The sequence below is a fragment of the Amia ocellicauda genome, chromosome 14 (genome assembly GCF_036373705.1).
Source record: "Amia ocellicauda isolate fAmiCal2 chromosome 14, fAmiCal2.hap1, whole genome shotgun sequence".
NCBI lineage: Eukaryota > Metazoa > Chordata > Actinopteri > Amiiformes > Amiidae > Amia > Amia ocellicauda.
Window position 1 is genome coordinate 11775026 of NC_089863.1, and position 23335 is coordinate 11798360.

At 42.8% G+C, this 23335-nt stretch overlaps 1 protein-coding gene across 1 annotated transcript; it reads right to left on the minus strand.

The window, feature by feature from the left end:
• Positions 1-559: 559 nt before the first annotated feature.
• Positions 560-22927, minus strand: LOC136768144 (pleckstrin homology domain-containing family D member 1-like). The gene is made up of 14 exons (XM_066722196.1): positions 22924-22927; positions 22798-22818; positions 21936-21956; positions 21112-21132; positions 20712-20732; positions 20137-20157; positions 19783-19803; positions 19478-19498; positions 13184-13204; positions 10835-10855; positions 10498-10518; positions 10307-10327; positions 5195-5215; positions 560-606 (listed from the first exon to the last, which is right to left on the minus strand). Exons 1-14 carry the CDS (start codon positions 22925-22927, stop codon positions 560-562), a joined length of 303 nt encoding a protein of 100 aa, XP_066578293.1.
• Positions 22928-23335: the final 408 nt, after the last annotated feature.

Here is a 23335-nt window from a genome sequence, read left to right on the forward strand (position 1 = left end):
TGCCCAGAGCCTACACTGCAATAACCAGCCTCCCTCAGAAATGCTGCCCTCTAGTGGGGAATCTGCTGTTCTCTCATGACTATTACCTCAGGAACTGTGCTCAGGTGAAAGATCGCTTCTCTCATTCATACTTTTGATTTCCTAGTTGATCAACTGTAAGACACGTCACTGCACACAGCAGCACAGGGACACACTGGACACTTACCCATCTGTGTAGAAAGCTCATCTGTAGGTGAAAGAGAGGAGAAGACAGATTTAATTCAAAGTAGTTCAGAAATACTGCTTTGTTCACATTTCTGATATGAATTGGGACTTTTAGGAACAGTAGTCAAAAACAAACATGTTCACTACACCAGGGTATATGAAATCAAAAGTACAATTTGATTAAAAGATAAAACCATATTTTAAAAATAAAAATAAACATAAGCATAACATTTCATTAAATGTCTGTGGTGGAGTAAGGTATTATATAAATAATATGAATTCCATGTGCTTTATATAATTTTTGTTACTAACACATATTCCAATATTTAAGCATAACAAGTAGGAATCAAAACAATTACATTGAAACCATAGAACACTTACTCTTCTGCTCAGTAAGAGACTCTGTAAAGAAAGAAGACACACATTTAGTCCAGGGTTCGTACGGGTGCTTGAAATCCTTGAAAATGCTGGTATTTTCCAGGTTGTGAAAGTGCTTGAATTATGAATAAAGTGCTTGAATGTGCTGGAAGTTTGTGAATATATATATTTTTTTCAAATTTGCTAATCACTGTCATAATAAATCTACAATCTGATTAAATGAATTAACTTGGGGATATAACTGCAGTGGTTGGAGAGCCAGTTGATTGCTTTATGCCGCGTCAGATCTACAGCCTGGAATGGCTGGAAAGTCCATCTCTGTCTCATCCTCCTCCTCTTCCAGCACTGCTTTCACCATCAGAGCTTGCTCTGGCTCCCTCTCTTTCCACTCTTTCAGGAGGTTGACATGGTAGATTTGGGTCTGCCTTCCACGGTTTGGCTGAAGGATCTCATAGGTCACCGGCCCAACCCTCCGCAGCACCTCATAGGACCCCTGCCACTTTGCGAGGAGTTTGCTGGTGGAAAATGGTACTAATAACAGGACCTTATGACCTGGCTGAAGGACCCGGTTGCGTGCACACTGGTCATACCATTTCTTCTGGTTTTCCTGGGCTTTCTCCAGATGTTGCCTTGTCTCCTCCCTCAGTTTCTCCAGCCGGTCCCTCATCTGCAGCACATAGGAGACCACATTTAGAGGACCCTCCATCCCAGCTTTTCCGTAGGATCTCCAGTGGACCTGGCACCTGCCTCCCATACAGAAGTTCAAAGGGGAAAACCCAGTAGAGGCTTGTGGTATGGAGTGGTATTTATTCCCTGGATTCCCAATTCATGGTAAAGCTGTGCCATGAGTTTTGAGGTGAAGTTTGTACCCTGATCTGTAAGTATCTCCTCGGGAATACCAAAATAATTGAATCAATGAATGGATTATGGCAGAAGTAGTGATTGTACGGAGTGGAAAAGCTTCTGGGTACCTGGTTGCATAGTCACAAACCACGAGAATGTATTTGTAACCTGCACTGCTCTTTTCCAGAGGACCTACAACATCCATGGCTATCCTCTGAAAAGGAGTTTGAATGATGGGAAGTGAATGGAGGGGAGCTCTGTCTCTCTGTCGCAGGGGTTGTGTTTGTTGACATTCAGGGCATGTACGGCAGTAATCCTGTACATCCCTAAACATGTTTGACCAGTTGAAGTGAGAACCAATGCGGAGGTAAGTCTTCTGCTGACCTAAGTGACCGGACCAGGGAATGGTGTGTGCTAGATGAAGAACCAATTGCCTACAGGAGGAGGAAACAATTAAGCGGCTTGCTTCCTGACCCCCTACATACAGAATATTATTGTGCAATTCATATTGATCTTCATCTGTGACCTTGGTTTGACTGTGTCCCATCTCAGCCCTACGGAACAAGGGTGCTAAGGACGGGTCAGAGTGCTGTAAGGCACTAATATTGGCTGGGAGTTTCCAAATGGACTTGTCTGGTGTTGGGGTGTCAATGATAGGGGAACCAGCTTTTTTGTTGTGAAGTTTCTGTCTTCGAGACTTTCATGTTTTTCCCTGAGATGGGATGATAGACGAGTGTACCTGTGGAAGTGGCTCTAAACCTCTCTGTGTTTGAGACCGTGTTACTGCAACACATACCAGTTCCTTTCTCTAACAGATCATTGTCTTGCTTCTCCCCTCACTTCCCCCTCTCAAGTTACTGTGGCGCAGGTCGTGGAGGTGGCCGGTTGGGCTGAACGGCTGGTCGTGGGAGGTTCCGTCTTGCATTGTAGTACTGTCCCGCCAGTCTAGCAGCTGCCAGTCCATTCTCCGGCTCGTGTTCTTTAACCCATGTTCTCATATCTGCAGGCAAGACTCTGAGTAACTGCTCCAGGATGACCAGTTCTCCGATCTCTTCCTTTGTGCGCTGACGTATACATCTTCGGTACAGGCCTCGGAGTTGATGGTAAGTCTCCTGGGGCGACTCGTCTGCTGGAACCACAGTAGACCTGAAGTGAAGCCAGTAGGTTTCCTCTGACACTTCAAACTTGGCCAGGAGAGCTTCCTTAAGATGTTCGTAAGAACCCATCTGGTCCTCGTCCATTGCTGAGTAGGCCTCCAGAGCTCTCCCAGTCAGCAACGGGACTAACTGGCATGCCCACTCTGATTGTGGCCACTCCCAGGTCCTGGCTTGCCGCTCAAAGCGAAGCAAATAGTTCTCGATGTCCTCCCCCTCCTGGTATAAGGGCATTTTTGGTTCCCTTCTCAACAGAGCAGGTCTGTCCTCCTGTTGAACTGCTGGCCCTTGGCTGACCGAGCGTTCCGATGCATGGCGTTGAGGTGCTGGGGTCGGAAGAAGTCATCTGGGGCTGAGGTCCTCAACCTGTGCTGGCGTCACTGAAACGGGGATGGGCTGTAAGGCTTGTCTCAGCCCTCGCAGCTCATCCTGTAGGCCCTCCTTACGCCTTTGCTGAGCAACCAGGAAGTCCCAGAAAAGGGAAACCAGTTCACCGGTCTCCTTCTTTGGTCTACGCTGTCTCACCGGGACTTTGGGACGCAGTTTCCTCCTCTGATGTGGACCATCCAGGTCCTTCTGTTGTGACCTTGTCTTCCTACCTCCACTCGCCATATTGCAAGTATGGATTTCTTCCCCTTAAAGTCTGGACTCTTTCACGGACTTTATCCCACTCTTGCCACCAACTGTCACACAACTCCCCACCAAGCGTGTTTATCTGTGTGGGTACGGGCCGACAGGTTCTCCAAGGGAAAAAAACAACAGGGATGTCCGGAGTCCAAAAGTAGGGTAAAAATAAGGTGTTTTTTATTTACAGTGTCCTGCACACCCTTTGAGCAGATTACTATAACTAACCATTGTGTGAAATATATATATTTACAGTGAACATCCAACAAAACAGCACAAAAACAAAATAAAACAAAACAAAACAAAAAGTAAGTTTCCACTAATAAGAGGAAAAAACAAGGTGGAAAAAAAAAAAAACTCTCCCAGCACTACAATAACTCTCCTTCTAAATATCGCTCTGCCTCCTCTCTCCAAAACACTCCTACTACTCTCCCCCTTGCTGTAGTCAAGAGGCTCCACTTATCCATTAGGACCCGCCCACAGCTCAAACCAACTATAACTTGTACAGGTAATTAATACATCCATCCAAATAGCACTGTTAGATCTATCTGTTATGTTTATACCTTCCTCGTTAATCTTTCCACCAATAACAATGAAACAGAGATGAACAAGACCGTTTTCCTACGCAAAAAAAATACTAAGTTTAATCATAATAATGTAACAGGCATCTTTCCCCTTCTCATGAAAGACGTTTATTCGACCCAGAGCCAGCTTGTATAACAGAACCCAGATTTGCACTGCTCCGCTTACTCCGACAATGGCGGTTATTTCAAATGCCAACAAAACCTTCTCTTGCCTTGCTGTTAGCAAGAGGAAAGTTTGTTAGTGGGTTTCCCCCTCCATGTGTGCATCCATGAAGCGGAGCATCCACAAACAACACAGACCTCTGGCGTACTGGAGAGAAAAGTGCAGACCCAGCTATGGCGCGGTAAGTAAACAGGGTTGTATATACCGATGTGATATATATAGTATATAGTGCGTAATGAGAACTCAGTGGGAAATACGGGTGTTCGTGTGTCTGGTGTTGTAACCGTGACAACTCGTTTTGTCACAGCTTGAATTTGACTTTTGTAAAGCTGTACGAACCCTGTTAGTCACAGCAGTGATGCACAGAAGACTGTGGCAAAATCAGGAAGCTCTACAACAGTCAGACTCCTTCAGTCATTGCCATCACCATCATTATATAAACTGCTATCAATTAAGTCCCAGAGATAGACTGTAGGATAAACACACAGTGTGCAATTAAATATTATCAGTGGTACTAACACCATCGCCTCCCTAGGAAATGATTCCTTTACATCCTGAATCCATCCTCTATGAATATTATCTTTGGCACAAACTCCTACTCAAATATAATAATTATTCTGGAAAGATTATAGTGATATTAACTGCTCTCATTTAAGTCCTTGAGAGAGATAGTAGGAAGAACACACAGTGTGCCATAATATCTTATCAATGGTACAAATGCTACATTCCAATTCAACCACAGAACACCAATACAAATGTTTAAATGCTCTCAATTGTGTTTAATAATATTTTTACTCAAATACAAATACAAATAATTATACCTGGGAGGTGCTCAACATAGCAATCATCATTGAAAATGCCATAGATTTAACCAAAACACAAGTACTAAAAACACATGTGTGTGCAGCAAGTGTGCAGGGGAAGCTAATTCCTGTTGCACAAAGCTATACCTCCATTGGTGAAAGTGCACTCAGCTATAGCATCACTGACAACACCCCTCCAGGGCACTGACTCTCTAATTATGGAGAGTGTCATAAACAGGAAGGGTGGACAACAAGCTGAAGCACAACAGGAGATTGAAGTGAGAGCAGTGAGATGCTGAGAGCAGGACCTGCGCTGCTCTGACACAGTGCACCGCACTCCTCTGTCCTGTAGAGGGCAGCACCCAGCTATGAGAGAGGACTGTCAGACACGTCACTGCGCACATCAGGGTGGGAGCAGATGAACACACACTAGATACTTACCCAGGTGTGTAGTGAGCTGAGCTGCAGGTGAAAGAAAAGAGAAGACAGCTGTAATTCTTATTCTCTCAGTGATACATTTAACAGGGCACATGGGGTCCTGTTATATAAACAGAAGTATTTACAAGTTGAAACAGACAGAGACAGGAGAGTACAGGTGAGAGGCAGCCATCTTGTTGTTTGACTAGTTTCAGACCAGTCCTAGCATTTCTAATTTTGTTTTAAGTTTGCCTTAATTGACGTTAGCATTGTCTGTAGTTTGCCTAAATTGAAGTCAATTCAGTTCAGCTGCTGAGTTCGTGAAAGTAACCAGATTGTAGAAGGGAGATTTTGTTTAGGACTAGCAGGAATTCTGTTGCAGGAGGATCCAGGTGTGGCTAGTTAGGTGTGAATTGGGGGCAGGTAGACAAAAGCTACTTAAAGCAGCTGTTGAGAAAGAGCTTAGCTGTTTCTCAGTCACAGAAAGTTAAGCAGTTGACTAGCAGCAGGAACCAAGAGATGTAAAAAAACAAAAAACAACAAAAAAACTAAAAAACAAGTAAGATTTAGAAGCATGTGGTCACTACAGTGTCAGGTTTGCAGAATGATTGCCTTCCTGGATGAACTCATCCAAGAAGGCTTCATTTGTGAACGTTGTCGGCAGGTTGAAATCCTAGAGATCAAGGTTCGTGATCTTGAGGCTCAGCTTGTCGATCTGCGCTGTATTAGGGATATGGAAGAATTGGTCAATCAGCCCATGAGAGAGATGGTGTGCACGCCAAAACCTAGGAGAGTTGAGACCTTAGAGCAGGACAGTGTAGAGAACTGCTGGGTTACAGTAGGTCGTAACCTCAGAAAAGGGCGCGCACAACCCCTAGAGACACCCACCGAGTTGGACAGTGACAGCTCAGAGGGTGATGGGGGAGCAGTTGAGCACCAGAGCACCATGGTGCCCACTCCCCCCCAGAAGAAGGAGGTAGTTATAGTAGGAGACTCAATTCTTAGAGGTGTAGATAACACAGTGTGTTCTAGTGACAAGGAGACCAGCATGGTATCTTGCCTGCCTGGTGCTCAGGTTGCAGATCTCCCTAAACTAGTAGACGGGCTACTGGCCAAAGCCGGGGGGAGTCCACTGGTAATGGTCCACATTGGAACCAATGACATAGGAAAAGGTAGGACAGAGGTTCTGCAAGACAAATTTAAAGAGTTAGGTACAAAACGAATGAGCAGAACCTCCACGGTAGTTTTCTCTGAAATATTTCTGGTACCACGTGCCAGGCCAGGGAGACAGGCAGAGATTAGAAAGTTTAACATGTGGTTGAAAGCTTGGTGTAGGGAAGAGGGGTTTAGGTTTATGGAGCATTGGTCTTTCTTCTGGGATAGATGGGACCTGTACAAACCGGACGGTCTACATCTAAACAGAAGGGGGCTAATGCATTGGGAGAGTGTATGTGCAGTGAAATTAAGAATCATTTAAACTAGGAACCAGGGGGGCAGGGAGCTCTGACAATGGGAGATGTTCCTCTAAGGAAAGAAAACCAAGGGAAACTGCTAGTAGGAAAGTCCTGAAATGTTTGTACCTCAATGCCAGGAGTATAAGGAACAAGATGTTAGACTTGGAAGCCACAGTGCTGGCATGTGACTATGATGTTGTAGGAGTGACAGAAACATGGCTTACAGAAAATGATGGGGATGGAAGGATGGTTGGAAGGATACACACAGTTTAAATGAGACAGGCAAAATTGAAGAGGGGGTGGGGTAGCATTATATGTGAAAAATAGATCCCAGTAATGGAACAGAATTTTTGTGGGTGAAACTTTTGAACAAGAGATCTGGAGGATTAGTGGTAGGAGTGTGTTACAGACCACCCAACTCAGATGTTCAGCAAGATGTTGTATTGTACAGTGTAATTAGGACTGCATGTAGCAAGGATGTGGCTGTTATAATGGGGGATTTCAATTTCCCAAACTTAGACTGGGAAAGCCCAGTGGGGACTACAGAAGCAGAAATCGAAATGGTTGAGATGGTAAATGACTGCTTTCTAACTCAATTTGTCAGGGAACCAACCAGAGAGAGTGCATGTATTGACTTGATCTTTTCAAATGACCAAGATAGAGTCAGGGGGACAGTAGTTAGAGAACCAATGGCAAATTGTGATCACAATATGGTTAGCTTTGAGGCATTCTTTCAAAAAACAAGGACCAAGTCTAAAACAATGGTCTACAATTTTAGAAAAGCAAACCTTGAAGGTATGAGGCGGCACTTAGAAGAGGTAGACTGGAGCACATTGGATACAGAGTCAGTTGAAAATGGATGGGTATATTTTAAGAATATACTACTGGAGACTCAGGAGCAATTTGTACCAAAACTTAGCAAATTGAGGACCAAAAAACACTGGCCAAAATGGTTTAATAGAGGTATGCAAAAAAATATCAAGAGAAAGAAAATGTTGTATAGCGCATACAAAAGGGATGGTGACGAAACAAAATACATAGAATATGTTGAGCTGCAAAGAGATCTTAAGAAAGGGATCAGGAAAGCAAAGAGGGAAATAGAAAGAAACATAGCTCTTGGAGCTAAAACCAATGTAAAGAGCTTTTTTCAATATTAAAACAGCAAGCGGTCAATAAAGGAGGAAGTGAAACAGATAAAGGGCAAAAATGGAGGTATTTTGGAAAACGAACAAGATGTTTCAAATGTTCTAAATGAGTATTTCACAAAGGTTTTTACAAAAGAAAAAACAGATGACATGCCACAGGTTGACAATCAGTCCAGTCAAACCCTAAGAGAGATCAGGATAAATGAGGAGGAGGTACTAAAGGCACTAGCAGAATTAAAAACAAACAAATCACTTGGGCCAGATGGGATATTTCCAACAGTACTTAAAGAAATGAGGGAAATTATTTATAGGCCGCTAACTCAAATATTCCAAATGACACTTAGAACAGGGGATGTGCCAACTGACTGGAAGACAGCAAATGTCATACCAATCCACAAGAAAGGGGACAAAACTGAGCCAGGAAATTACAGACCAATCAGTCTCACCTGCATCACATGTAAAATGTTGGAAAAAATCGATTAGAGGAGTCACTTCTAACTGGAGTGAGGTTGTTAGTGGAGTTCCACAGGGATCAGTACTAGGGCCTTTGCTTTTTCTAATCTACATTAATGATCTGGACTCTGGGATAGTTAGCAAACTTGTCAAATTTGCAGATGATACTAAAATAGGTGGTTCAGCAGATACAATCTTGGCAGCACAGGCTATTCAGAGGGACTTAGATAATATTCAGTTGTGGGCCGACACCTGGCAAATGAAATTCAATGTGGACAAGTGCAAGGTAATACATGCAGGTAACAAAAATGTCCACTATAATTACACAATGGGAGGAATAGAACTAGATGAAGTAACGCATGAGAGAGACCTAGGAGTCTACGTGGACTCCTCACTTTCTCCATCCAAGCAATGTGGGGAAGCAATAAAAAAGGCAAATAGGATGTTAGGGTATATTGTCAAAAGTGTAGAATTGAGAACAAGGGCAGTAATGTTCAGACTGTACAATGCACTAGTTAGAGCTCATCTGGATACTGTGTGCAGTTCTGGGCTCCACACTTCAAGAAAGATATCGCTGCTCTAGAGGCAGTTCAGAGGAGAGCAACCAGACTTATTCCAGGTCTGAAGGGAATGTCCTACTGAGAGACTGAGGGACCTGAACCCTGGAACAGAGGAGACTACGTGGGGACTTGATCCAAGTCTTCAAAATCATGAAAGGCATCGACCACATCAAACCAGAGGAGCTTTTCCAGATCAGCAGGGACACATGCACCCGGGGACACAAATCGAAACTGGGCTTCAAGGCATTCAAAACAGAAAACAGGAGACACTTCTTTACACAGAGAGTCGTCACAATCTGAACAAACTCCCCAGCGATGTGGTAGAAGCTGAAAGTTTGGGAACATTTAAAAATGGACTGGATAGGATCCTTGGTTCACTTAGATATTAATGGACACCAAACCAGCACGATGGGTCGAATGGCCTCCTCTCATTTGTAAACTTTCTTATGTTCTTATGTTCTTATATATTATAAAAGTCTAGGCTAAGTAATGAGTTATAATGATGTAAACAGTTCAAACTACTCGGTCGATTAAAATAAAACTGTGTAGCTGGTAAACTTGCTATTGTTTGTTCTTGTACTAAGTATGATTGAAGTCTGGAATTTAATAGTATGCATTTTACACGTGGAAATTGCTTTGTGAAATTGTGAACGGGACCATAACTTTATTCATTATCCGAATTTTCCATTAAAACAATATACATTTAACCGAAGCAGGTTTCCATTAAAATCAATGCATTTTAATATGAGACCGGTTATTTACTATGCAATCCGAAATGCGATTATATTGAGCTGAGCAGTACAATCACAAATGCCGGCATTAGAGGTGACAACTGGGACGATGCAGAAATGAAAGCGCTGTTTACAATGTGGAAGATAAAGTTAAAACAGAAACCGCAGGGAGTGCACAGCGCTGCTGTCTGAGGATATTATAACTATAGACACGTCCCGGAGGCTGCTTTCGATGCAGACGATTGCATACTAATGCACACGATTTTTTGTGATTTAATGTGGATGTCATAATAAAGGTGCTTCGCTTTCGGGTGGATTGTATAACAGCACTTTTAGACTTGCAGAACCGAAGATAGACATTTGAAAAGGGAAATATATGAATTAGATTTCCCATTGAACCAGCACATTTTTAATTATTTTAGAAAGCTTCGGCTGCAAAAGGTTAAGATTACTTTCAAATAAAATATAGAACCGAACAATATCCAATCAATATTAATAAGTTGTGACTATAAATACAGCGCATACACCTGTAAGCAGAGCTAATGTCATGCGTCACTGGTTTGTTTGAGCAGATTTGTTTATTCCCGGCATGCATTGTGTTTGGCCTAAATTTGAGGCGCCCAGGGCCGGCCTAATAAGTGTGAACGGGGTCTATGGTGCACTGGTTTACAGGATAGTCCACAGAGCAGTGCCCATGTGTGTCCAGTAGGGGGCAGCTCTCAGAGAAGGAGAAACAAATGACAGAACTCTGTCTCTCTCCTTCAGACAATCAACACAGCGCAGGGTTACTTACCCAGCTGTCCATTAAGATGACCTGAAGAGAAGGACAGACAGGTGAGTCTCACAGTACCCAGTACACACAGTATTTCTCAATCATAACTGCAGTTCAAGACACCAACTGAAGTCAAAAAATGTAAAAACAATACAAAGTGAAACAAATGAAGACACTCCATCAAAGGACAATTATAATTGCTTAATACTTACTTCTATCAGAAGCAAGAGTACCTGTGGATGAAAAACAAAAACAAACAATTCAAATAGTAAAAATAAACTCACAATTCAAAATCTGTTTGTGAGATCTACTAAATGAGAATTAAAACATACAAGAGTACATATACAGTGTTTTATGATGAAAACAAAATGCTCATCAACCACAAAGCACAATTAAGAGCAGCAATGCAATAACATGTATACATTACAAACTAATGTAAAATTATACAAAATAAACAAAGGAACTGAGACTGAAAATATTTGAATACTTCAAATAGAGAATCAACATATGAAATATCAATATCAAAAGAACAATGTGTACAAAACTCACTCTTGTCCTGTGAAAGCGTTTCTGTTCAGGAAAGAGAATAAAGGTCAGCGACGCCAGTGATGGACAGAACTGCAGCAGCAGCAGGAGATCTGCAGAGCAAGGGCCAGAGCCCTTCACACACTGTCACTCACACAGGACTGCCTGTAATGGGGAATCTGCTCCAGGACTGCTGGCCTGGGAACTGCGCTCAGTTTAAATCCATTAACTCTCATTCATCCTGTTGTTTTCCTACTGGTCAATTGAGACACAATTCTCTATTTCCAACACCTGACCATATGGATGTTAGCACACTGTGACAGAAAAGCTCCACAGTGCCTTTCTGTTCTACTCGCTAGTTCAAAACATGGACGAGAAACTTATCATCGCCATTAGTTTCCCCATTATTTATGACAGAGATATAATTCTAAAAATGGATGCATGGAAGAATGTTTCAGAGATCGTTGGGAATCACCTTTTTAATACATTTTCAGTAGTGTTTCTCTTTTTGTTTTCTGTTTAATGACAGCAATTATCAAACACACGTTCAATTGTTCTGGCTGGCATAAGAGTTATATTCACCAGATCATCCCTGAAGGTATTGGCAACCTGAGCTCTTTACTTTCAAAACGGTAACATTTTATAAGATATAATCTATGTTCTAGAAATCCTGAGCAATGCATATCAGTTTTTCCACAAAATTAATATAATGCATTCAGATATTGTTTGAAAATGTGTTCAATCTAGCAGCCTATTGAGTGCGTTTACATGCAGAACAAAGCCCCGACCGGACAAAATCAGGTTAAGGCAAAAATTTTACTGAAGTGTTTACAGACCCAGCAATACCGCGATTACACAGAAAACCGTGTTTTCATGGGATCGGTGAAATAGTGGGGTTTCTCTTTATACGGGACCTGGCGCCCGTTATAGTCAGACATGGACGCATTTGAAAAACAGATCTGACAAAGCTGATAACATGCCCAGATTAATCAAAGTGTTGGGCAGACATCTTGGTGTGTTACTGCTATTAAAACCCCGATTAAAGATATTAGATAAAGTGTTTACATTACTTTTTACATAGCCGGATAGTAACCTTAGTCGGGGTATCGCAGTATTAGCGTATATGTACATGCACCCACTGTGATACTATGCTCCTCAAGAAATAAAAAGTATTAACTGATTTCTGTTCAAATGATTAAAATAAGCTAATATTATCATTTCGATACCTGGATAATGCCTGCCTGTCTGAAAGGCGTCTGTCTCACATTGTCACCTCCTGGTATCGATATTTTATGTGAGTATCGATTCTCAAAAATGAAACGTAAGGATCGGAAGTATCGATACTTTGGATCGATCCGCACATCCCTATCAGGATTGAGATCTAGACAACGACCCTAGACAACAGGGGCGGGTTGTACTGACGGGATCCGATCTTGATCTTTATCTCAACTGTGTTGTACTAAACCGATCAGCGCTGAATCTGAGCTCAAATCCGAGATCAAATATGATCCTACTTTTGACGCGTCAAACACCAGTTAGTATCTGTAATTGACCAGGTCTGCGCTAAATATCGCCCCTACACTGCGCTGCTCACAGTGTGGGATGGACAGAGCTGTGTGTCTCTCAGTGCAGCTCTCTCTCTCGGCCGTGTCTTCACACTCATCCTCTTTTCTCTGCGCTGTTTGTGTTTGTCCGACACACGAACACGGACAGCAACATCAGTTTGTGGTCGTGCTCTTGTTGCGCAGATTTCCGCAGTTCTACACAGATCTGCAGAAATGCACTGATCCCATTGGTGGAGCAGCGCAGATCTGCGCATAACTGCGGACATCTGCACTTCACGAACGTGTCCTGTAAATGTGCAGTCCGTGTGGGTTTCTTCTCTCTGTGCGGATCACTGTGTTTCTGCGGGATGTGGGAGTGCGGAGGCTGTGACGCAGATGCACGACAGGGATGTCGGATCAGTCAGTGTGTCTGTACTGAAGGCTCGGCTGTGCGCGCTGCTTCAGCACGCAAAAGACATCAATTCGGTGCAAAATAGCGGTTAAGTGTGAGCTGCGCACTGTGCACAACATCGGGTCGGATTGTAGAAATCGTGTAGTGAGACCCACCGCACACGCTGTTTAGTAATCGGATCAAAAATCGGATCAGCGGAGCCGGATCTTGATCTGCTTCGCACAACGCCTTTTCATGATCCGGATCCAGTGAGCCCGGATGCGATACTGTTTTCTGATCCTGTTACAACCGGCCCCAGGAGATTGAAGTGCGAGCAGTGAGACACTGAGAGCAGGACCTGCGCTGCTCTGACACTGTCCTGTAGAGGGCAGCACCCAGCTGTGGGCAGGAGCAGAGTAACACACACTGGATACTTACTCAGCTGTGCCGAAAGCTCACCTGAGGGTGAAAGAGAAGAGAAGACAGTTCTCACATTAGCTCAGTGAACACTGTTCAGTGCTGTGGCCTCAGCAGCACTTCAGGGAATTGCAATGGTACATATTTGAACATATATATATATATATATATATATATATATATATATATATACACTCACCTAAAGGATTATTAGGAACACCATACTAATACTGTGTTTGACCCCCTTTCGCCTTCAGAACTGCCTTAATTCTACGTGGCATTGATTTGTTCAGATTCAACAAGGTGCTGAAAGCATTCTTTAGAAATGTTGGCCCATATTGATAGGATAGCATCTTGCAGTTGATGGAGATTTGTGGGATGCACATCCAGGGCACGAAGCTCCCGTTCCACCACATCCCAAAGATGCTCTATTGGATTCAGATCTGGTGACTGTGGGGGCCAGTTTAGTACAGTGAACTCATTGTCATGTTCAAGAAACCAATTTGAAATGATTCGACCTTTGTGACATGGTGCATTATCCTGCTGGAAGTAGCCATCAGAGGATGGGTACATGGTGGTCATAAAGGGATGGACATGGTCAGAAACAATGCTCAGGTAGGCTGTGGCATTTAAACGATGCCCAATTGGCACTAAGGGGCCTAAAGTGTGCCAAGAAAACATCCCCCACACCATTACACCACCACCACCAGCCTGCACAGTGGTAACAAGGCATGATGGATCCATGTTCTCATTCTGTTTACGCCAAATTCTGACTCTACCATCTGAATGTCTCAACAGAAATCGAGACACATCAGACCAGGCAACATTTTTCCAGTCTTCAACTGTCCAATTTTGGTGAGCTTGTGCAAATTGTAGCCTCTTTTTCCTATTTGTAGTGGAGATGAGTGGTACCCGGTGGGGTCTTCTGCTGTTGTAGCCCATCCGCCTCAAGGTTGTACGTGTTGTGGCTTCACAAATGCTTTGCTGCATACCTCGGTTGTAACGAGTGGTTATTTCAGTCAAAGTTGCTCTTCTATCAGCTTGAATCAGTCGGCCCATTCTCCTCTGACCTCTAGCATCAACAAGGCATTTTCGCCCACAGGACTGCCGCATACTGGATGTTTTTCCCTTTTCACACCATTCTTTGTAAACCCTAGAAATGGTTGTGCGTGAAAATCCCAGTAACTGAGCAGATTGTGAAATACTCAGACCGGCCCGTCTGGCACCAACAACCATGCCACGCTCAAAATTGCTTAAATCACCTTTCTTTCCCATTCAGACATTCAGTTTGGAGTTCAGGAGATTGTCTTGACCAGGACCACACCCCTAAATGCATTGAAGCAACTGCCATGTGATTGGTTGGTTAGATAATTGCATTAATGAGAAATTGTACAGGTGTTCCTAATAATCCTTTAGGTGAGTGTGTGTATATATATATATATATATATATAGAGAGAGAGAGAGAGAGAGAGAGAGAGAGAGAGAGAACATGCATGTCTCAGGAAATTCCAATGGCAAATACACACAGACATATAAATAGATAGATAGATAGATAGGTTTAGGTTTTAAAGTGAACTTTATTCCACAAAATACAGGATACAAATACACAGTATACTCCTGTCCACCAATCCACAAAACCTGCAAGCTCCCCAACCCACAAAAGACAAAACAAAAGATACAAAAACTAACAGACACAAACGAACAAGAACTGACAGACAGAAAACAATAGATTGGTACCGACAAACAAGGATAGTTACAAATAGATAGAAACAAAAAGGTTCTAAAGGAAACACGCAAGAAATTATGAAAAACATTGAAACCCAATAACAGTAAATAACATACTCCCCCTATGCTATAGACAATTCAACAAAAGAAACAAAACTAACAAGCAGTTAATTCCATGTCAAATTTGTCACTCATTTGGTTGTTGCATAAAAATGAAAACAACATGCCTGGAATCCAGGAAATAAATAAATAAATAACAGTATACTCCTGAATCACCATTCACAAAATCCAGCAAAAATGCCTGGCAGAATGACACATAAAAAAAGCGTTAGTAACAACAATGCTGTGCAGAACTCTCCACTGCAGGTCCTCCACTCTCTTCTGCATCGGTGGTCTATAGAGACCACACCAAGCAGGAGTGATAGAAGGCGCTACACCTAACTGTGCATGCCAGTGAGTGTCAGGCTGGTCCCGAAGCTCAGGGTAGTGCCGAATCTTGATGCATAAACAATAAAGTGCTTTTTTGTCTAATCCCTGAAATGGGATGTCATAGTTTTCCTTAAACTGCAGCAGCTTCCCCGGTGTATCCAGACACTGCGCCACTGCTGGTGTGATCAGAAAAAACACCACTGGGGGCTCAGTCTGCAGGTCCACTGCCCCCGAGAAAAAATTCCTCAGCAGCAACAAAGCCTCTCTGGAAAAAGCTGAGTGCAGCTGTTCTAAAAACACACCAATAACTCGTTGAGACCGCACCCCTAACACAGCAGCTAGGACAGCAGGGGTCTTCCACCTGCGCTGGTCCATATCAATAAAGTGACCAACTTTGAAACATCCCTTAGCCACCAACAGAGAAGTAAAACTCTCGGACTTTAAAAGTGAACACTTCAGGGACCGATTAAAAACTGTTCCAAAAGACCCCTCAACCCCAAAGACCCGAAATCATAGCGTACCTGAAACATCTGTAACGTAGTAACAAGTCGCTTTTCAGTCTCCAATAAAAACAGTTGCCTATCGCAGTGCAAACCCCCTACTCTGTGCAAGAATGCAAATGCCAGATCCCTCCAAGGGTGAGGCTCAGAGCACAAAAGCAGCCTCTGGAGAGAATGGAGTCTGAAAGCCACCACCTTACTACAGACATCCATCATCCCTTGCCCCCCTTCCTGCACAGGCAGGATCTGCTTGATCCAGTGCATGCCATCCCAAAAAAACTGCAGCAAAATCTTCTGAATGGCCTTCAGAAGTAAACCTGGGGGATCTGGGAAGTCTGTGCCATAACAAAGATGTGACCAAATTATTAATTACCAGCACTCTACCCCTAAAGGACAATTTAGTCACCAGCCAGCGCCAGCTCTGCAGCCTGCCCTGTACACGTTCCAGCACCCCATCCCAATTTTCTGTAAAGATGGCACACAGATCTTCTCCTATCTGTGGCCATACAGTGCGATAAAACTCCACTGGTAGGCCATCAATGCCTGGTGATTTCCCAGTGTTCAGTCCACTGAGGGCCTCGGAAAGTTCCAGCAGTGTCAGCTCCCCCTCACGCTTCTGCCTGTCCATCTCAGGAACTACAGGCAGGTCCATGAAAAAACGGCGAGCCTCCACCGACTCGTCCACAGCCTCAGCCGTGAACAGCTCTTTGTAAAACTGGACCGCCAGCCCACGAATCTCCCCAGGCTCCTGCAGCAGCTGGCCAGTTGCAGTCTGTAAACAGTGCATCATCTTATGCTGTGCCGTCTTCTTCTCCAAAGCAAAGAAGTACTGCGTGGGTCCATCCATCTGCGACAAACTCAGGAACCGGGAGCGAACCAACGCCCCATGTACCTGCGTGCCCAACAGATGCGCTAACCCTCTTCTTCAAAGTCAGGTCTTCAAACAGCCTAGTGCTGAAATCAGACTCCAAAGCTCTGTAGAGCTCGGAAATATCAGCCTCCAGTTCTCTCATCGCTGTGCTAATCCTCCGTGTAATGCTTTCAGTGTACTGCTGACAGAGCAGTTTTATCTGAATTTTACCCATGTCCCACCACTCCCTCAAGGAAGGAAAGGTATGTTTTTGCCTCTGCCACCTTTCCCAAAAAAAGGCAAAGCATTTCAAAAACTTAGTATCATGTAACAAATTAATGTTTAGATGCCAATGAGAGGACTGAGCCCGTGCAGAAGGAAAAACCACTTCTACTGCCTCTAAACTATGATCAGAAAACCCAGTAGGAGAGATTTTCGGTGAAATGAAGCTATTTAGTTGGTGTCTAAAAATATACAATCTATCCAGCCTGACCAAGGAGACCCTACACAGCATTTAGCCCACGTATACTGCCTGTCACTTGTATGTGTCATTCACTAAACGTCCACCAGATCATAAGCTGTCGACACTGATTTCAGCTCTCTATCCCACCCGGGGTTGGGCTCCACGGTATTATTGGGATCAAGCCTACAGTTTTCGGTGCAGTTAAAATCACCACCCAATAAAATAAAGTCAGCGGGCTCACACTGATCTAAAACACCAGGAAGACGTTTAAAAACAGCAATCCTCTCGTTACCGTCATTAGGGGCATAACTGTTAAATTAAAAGTCCTACTACCAATGACCGCTTTAACCATTAAGACGCGTCCCGGCACAATTTCAGCCACTGTAACTCTCTCAGGCTTACAGTCCAGAGCAAATCAAATGACCTCCCCCTTCCTCTCTGTAGACCAGTCCGATTGATTCAAGGCATCAGTGTGCGTCTCTTGCAGAAAAGCTACAGAGACACGTTTCTGCACCAAATAATCAAACACTATAGCTCTCTTCACAAGATCCCATTTATATTCAGTGAGCAAAATAGCAGCACACATTAAGGGAGGAAAGGGAAACAGTGGAAACACAGACTATGACAAACCACGACACAGCGCCAGGGAAACAAACGAGTGAGCTCATACATTGGTGCCTGTTTTAAGGGACAGACGGACTTCAGCCATCAGGTTTCTCAGGCGATCACTCTTTTTTTCCCATTCCCAGCCCTTTCGACTCCCGCAGCACCAACGCCGCTGAACTTAAAAACAGTTTCAAATCGGGAAAGTGATCAACAATGCTGATCCCACGTCTCCCCTTAACCGACTCCAAAAACTGCCGTATCCTGTGTGGTGTAATCCCTTTGAGCAGCGGACTGGCAGACAGACAGATCAGAGTCAGTCCCTCTCATCGCTCTCGCAGTCCGGCCTCAGCCAGCAGCTCCCACCTGCGATCCACGTCCTGCTTTTCTGCGACAAAACTGCGTTTCGCATCACTGTCAGCGGGTCTGCCCTTCTTCTCACGTTTGCGTTTAGGACGTTTAAACTCCCCTCTCAGCCGTCACCTCTCCCTCCATTGCCACCTCTGCTGCCATAGACCCCTCACCCTCACCCTCCTGCAGAGCAATCTCCCTCTCAGGCATCACAGTAGCAACCACAGCCGGAGCCACAGTGTCCCCCCTCTCATGTCCCGCACCCCCCAGTACAGCATGCACTACCTGTACCGGCACCGCGTCCCCACAAAGCACCCCGACACCAAACGATACGGCCCGCTCCCCGCCCTGCACACCCGCCGGTCCGGCCCGCTCCCCGTTTCAGCTCGGGACTTTTACACCCAGCGGTATCAGTGATATCTGACATAAGCTGCCGTGTCGGCTCAGCTCCGTGATCTAAATGGCATTGCAAATATATGGCAGCACATTGCAAATATATGGCGGCACATTGCAAATATATGGCGGCACATTGCAAATATATGGCGGCACATTGCAAATATATGGCGGCACATTGGAAATATATGGCGGCACACTGCAAATATATGGCGGCACATTGCAAATATATGGCGGCACATTGGAAATATATGGCAGCACATTGCAAATATATGGCGGCACATTGCAAATATATGGTGGCACATTGGAAATATATGGCGGCACATTGGAAATAGTGACCTTCCGAGCCGGGACTGCAAGCAGCAAGACAGACACCAGGACTCCATCGAGAACTAAGCCCTCCTGAACCTCTCCGCACTAACGCTTCATTAGCAAGAAAAACAACCACAGATTTATTCATCCGAGATGCAGATTTAATATTCCCACACTCCACCACTTTCCCCAATTCAATGACGCATCTTTCTACTGGGAGGATCGCATCCACAATAATTGTAATGCCGTGACGGCGAATCAGAGCCATAGCGATCGCTGACAAAAGTCAGCTTCCCTGCACAACCCCAAACAGTAATAAGCTTTTGTACCACCCAAAGAAAGAAAAGGAAAGAAGGAGAGAAGAAAAAAAAACCCTCACACTCACACTCACTCACTAAACAAGCTCCGCGCACTCCTCCACACTCCCGACAGACAGCAACAGACGATAGTCAATAGTCGATAGATAGATAGATAGATATGACATACTTGTACAGTTTTAAAGGTTTATATGTAATTAGAAATAAACAAGTGACAGAGCAGGTGACTTCAAACATTACTACTAAACTACTATTTTAATTTTATTAAATATAAAAGTAACAAAAAAACTGGTACTTTAAATATTAAAATACAATAAAACTGATTCAAACAATGACATCATTAGGACAAAAAGAACAATCTAGAATACTTACTCTTCTCGTCACAAAGTTTTCCTGTCATGGAAGAAGGAAAATGAGTCACACCAGTGATGTAAATTGGTTGCTACAGCAGCAATAACAGAGTTCTGCACTGAGTAACCAGACCCCACCATCCACCTCCTGACAATTACAAATTACTCCCTGTTCTGGGGAATCTGACCCCATAGCTATTGCCCTGTGAGCTGACAAACATGGAAATTGGAGATAATCTTGACAACTAAAACACAAGAAGTTATTTAGAGGAAACAAGTTGATGACTATAAGAAACACAAGAAGCACAAACACTGGCTGCTACTCACCCACTAGCTTAATAAGCTCAGCTGCATTGGAAGAAGAGAAAGAAGTGATTTAATTAAGAATATCTGTGATATATCTGTTTACTGTTGTGTTTTGAGAATAGTGTCTTAAGAATAAAACTGAATTATTTTATATTGCATAGGAAGTATTTTAAAATCAACTAAAGACTAAATAACAGAAGACCACAATCGAAACACAATGAACAAAAAAAATACATATCTACATAAAAAGCAAATTTAAAAAAAATAAACCTAAACTGAAATGACCCCCCCCCCCGACCAAAAAAAACCCCACAAAAAAAAACAACCCTAACAAATTACATACTAGCAAAATTAATAAGAATATTCAATACTTACGCTGGTCTTTAGAAAGGTTTCCTGTTAAAGAGAAAACAATGAAAATCAGTGTCACCAGTGATGCCCAGAGCCTACACTGCAATAACCAGCCTCCCTCAGAAATGCTGCCCTCTAGTGGGGAATCTGCTGCTCTCTCATCACTATTACCTCAGGAACTGTGCTCAGCTGAAAGGTCGATTCTCTCATTTATACTTTTGATTTCCTAATTGATCAAATAAGACATTATATATTTATAATAGTAATGAGGATGAAAGTCACATACTGTGAGAGATGCTTAACAATGTGGGAAACACTCAGATCAGTGGAGAACACCTAGGACAATGATTAATTCCTACAATTCTCATCTCCATGACTATCAGTGTGAGGATGTGCATGAGACACATTTAGAAGATTTATAATGACAACAAGCTGAAACACAACAGGAGATTGAAGTGAGAGCAATGAGACACTGAGAGCAGGACCTGCGCTGCTCCGACACAGTGCACTGCACTGCTCTGTCCTGTAGAGGGCAGCACCCAGCTGTGAGAGAGACACGTCACTGCACACAGCAGCACAGGGACACACTGGACACTTACCATACTGTTTATTAAGCTCATCTGCAGGTGAAAGTAAGTAGAAGACAGATTTAATTCTCAGTAGTTCAGTAATACTCCTGTGTTCACATCTCTGATATGAATTGTGCCATTTAGGAACAGTAATCAAAAACAAACATGTACCCTACAACAGGGTATATAAACTTAAAATTACAATGTCATTCAAAGATAAAACCATCATTACAAAAATAAAAAATGTCATTAAATGTTTGTGGTGGAGTAATTTATTATATAAATAATATAAATGTTTTCCATTGTTATCACAATTTAGATCAAAATAAATTAAACATATCAATAAACTTTTTTTACTAACACATATTCCAATATTTTAGCATAACAAGTAGGAATCAAAACAATGAAATTCAAACCATAGAAAACTTACTCTTCTGCTCAGTAAGAGACTCTATAAAGGAAGAAGACACACATTTAGTCACAGCAGTGATGCACAGAAGACTGTGGCCAAAGGAGGAAGATCTACAACAGTCAGACTCCTTCAGTCACCTCTCAGGGAAATGACTCTTTTACATCCTCTATGAATATTATCTTTGGGACAACTCCTACTTAAATATATTCATTATTGTGGAAAGATTATAGTGATATTAAGATCATTTAAGTCCTAGAGAGAGACAGCAGGATCAACACACAGTGTGCCATAAAATCTTATCAATGGTAAGAATGCTACTTTCCGATTCAACCACAGAACACCAATACAAATGTTCAGATGCTCCCAATTATGCTTAATAATAATTTTACTCAAATAAATACTAATACAAATAATTATACCTGGGAGGTGCTCAACATGGCAACCATCATTGGAAATTACATGGATTTAACCAAAACACAAGTACTAAAAACACCTGTGTTTCTGGATTCCCAGGAAGTGTGCAGGGGAAGCTAATTCCTGTTGCACAAAGCTACACCCCCATTGGTGAAACTGCACTCAGCTATAGCATCACTGACAGCATCTCTCCAGCACTGACTCTCTAATGAGGGAGAGTGTCATAAACAGGAAGTGAGATCTGGACAACGAGCTGAAGCCCAACAGGAGATTGAAGTGATAGCTTTGAGACGCTGAGAGCAGGACCTGCGCTGCTCTGACACAGTGCACCGCACTCCTCTGTCCTGTAGAGGGCAGCACCCAGCTGTGAGAAAGGACTGTCAGACATGTCACACACACAGCAGCACAGGGACACACTGGACACTTACCCAGCTGTGCAGTTAGCCGAACTGCAGGAGAAAAACCAAACAGACACTTAATTCACAGAAGTTCCATGATACTGGTCTGCTTACTGCAGTGCTTTTATTTATGTATTTCTTTAATTAGAATTTACATCAATTTACAGCATACTCTGTGTTTTATTTAAAACAATTGAAAATTATAATTTAAGGGTAGACATTTTCACAATTATAGTTTATAAACATGAAAGTCACAATTCTAAACCTGTTTAATGTGGTGATGTGTATTATTATTAAAACAGTAAGAAATGTCATGTTATTAAGAGAAAAAGCAGCACCAACAATGAAAATTGAATTTGTTGTATAATATTCCACGCCCCCTGGAATCCTACATCCCCTGACCGATTGCCACATGCACAGTTTCAAACATTGTAATCTTACTATTGTGAACAGTAATTAAAATCATATTTAAAATCATCTTCATTATTTACTGTTCGTTATGTCCTGCTGACTTGACATTTGCCTTTATAAAACAGTTTGCAATGAGAATCCTTTATTTAAAATCGACTGTAATTAATATCAAAATGTAGCTTTATTTTCAATGTATAACATTTTTTCATGATTTACATTTAAAATGTAATTAAAACAATGCAAATCACTTCAGTTTTTTTATGTAATTAAGATCACCTTGAACTAAACTCCTTCTCACACAAGTGTGCACTGTTGGGCAATAACTCATGTTGAGCAATCCTCCTGCAAATGTGCAGGTCACCATCATTCAGGGGATGCAGAATATTACACAACACATGAATCAATCAGGACTTATTATACTTGAAAACAATGATTGAAATAGTTAAAATATCAGAGAACTATGGAAATCTTAAAAACTTACCCTTGTCTTGTGAAAGTGTTTCTGTCAAGCAAAGAGAAGTCAAACCAGTCACACTGAACCACAGATCACACCAGCAACAGACAGCGATAATCACAGACATTACTGCCCTTAATGGGGAATCTGCACCCATGACTGATAGACTGGGATCGGCTCTCAGTAGAAATGCATTAACTAATTTATCCTCTTCTTTTCCTATTCTGTCACTTGAGATAAAATTCAGATTTTACAGCTGGCCATGTAGACAATCTGTCAAACACTGAGACAGAACAGATCCACAGCGGTGACAACACTGGACTCTACTCATCCAGAGAGCACAGAGGAGAAAGATGAATACTCACTGATCTCTTCAGCAGCAGAGCCTGTCAATGGAAAGAAAAGACATATAAATCACCACTGGGATGCACTACCCTGTCACTGCACAAGGAAGATATTATGAATGTAAAGAGGACGTTCACCTCTCCACCCAAATACACACACAGCTTCTGAAAGACCTGTGTTTCTGGATTCCCAGGAAGTGTGCAGGGGAAACCAAATCCTG

Excerpts from the sequence above, each read along its gene's own strand:
- LOC136768144 (XM_066722196.1), bottom strand. Across the intron at positions 19,499-19,782 it reads TGAGCTTATTAAGCTAGTGG|GAAAACTTTGTGACGAGAAG; the intron begins GTGAGTAGCAGC and ends CTTCCATGACAG. Across the intron at positions 607-5,194 it reads TCAGCTCACTACACACCTGG|AGTCTCTTACTGAGCAGAAG; the intron begins GTAAGTATCTAG and ends CTTTCTTTACAG.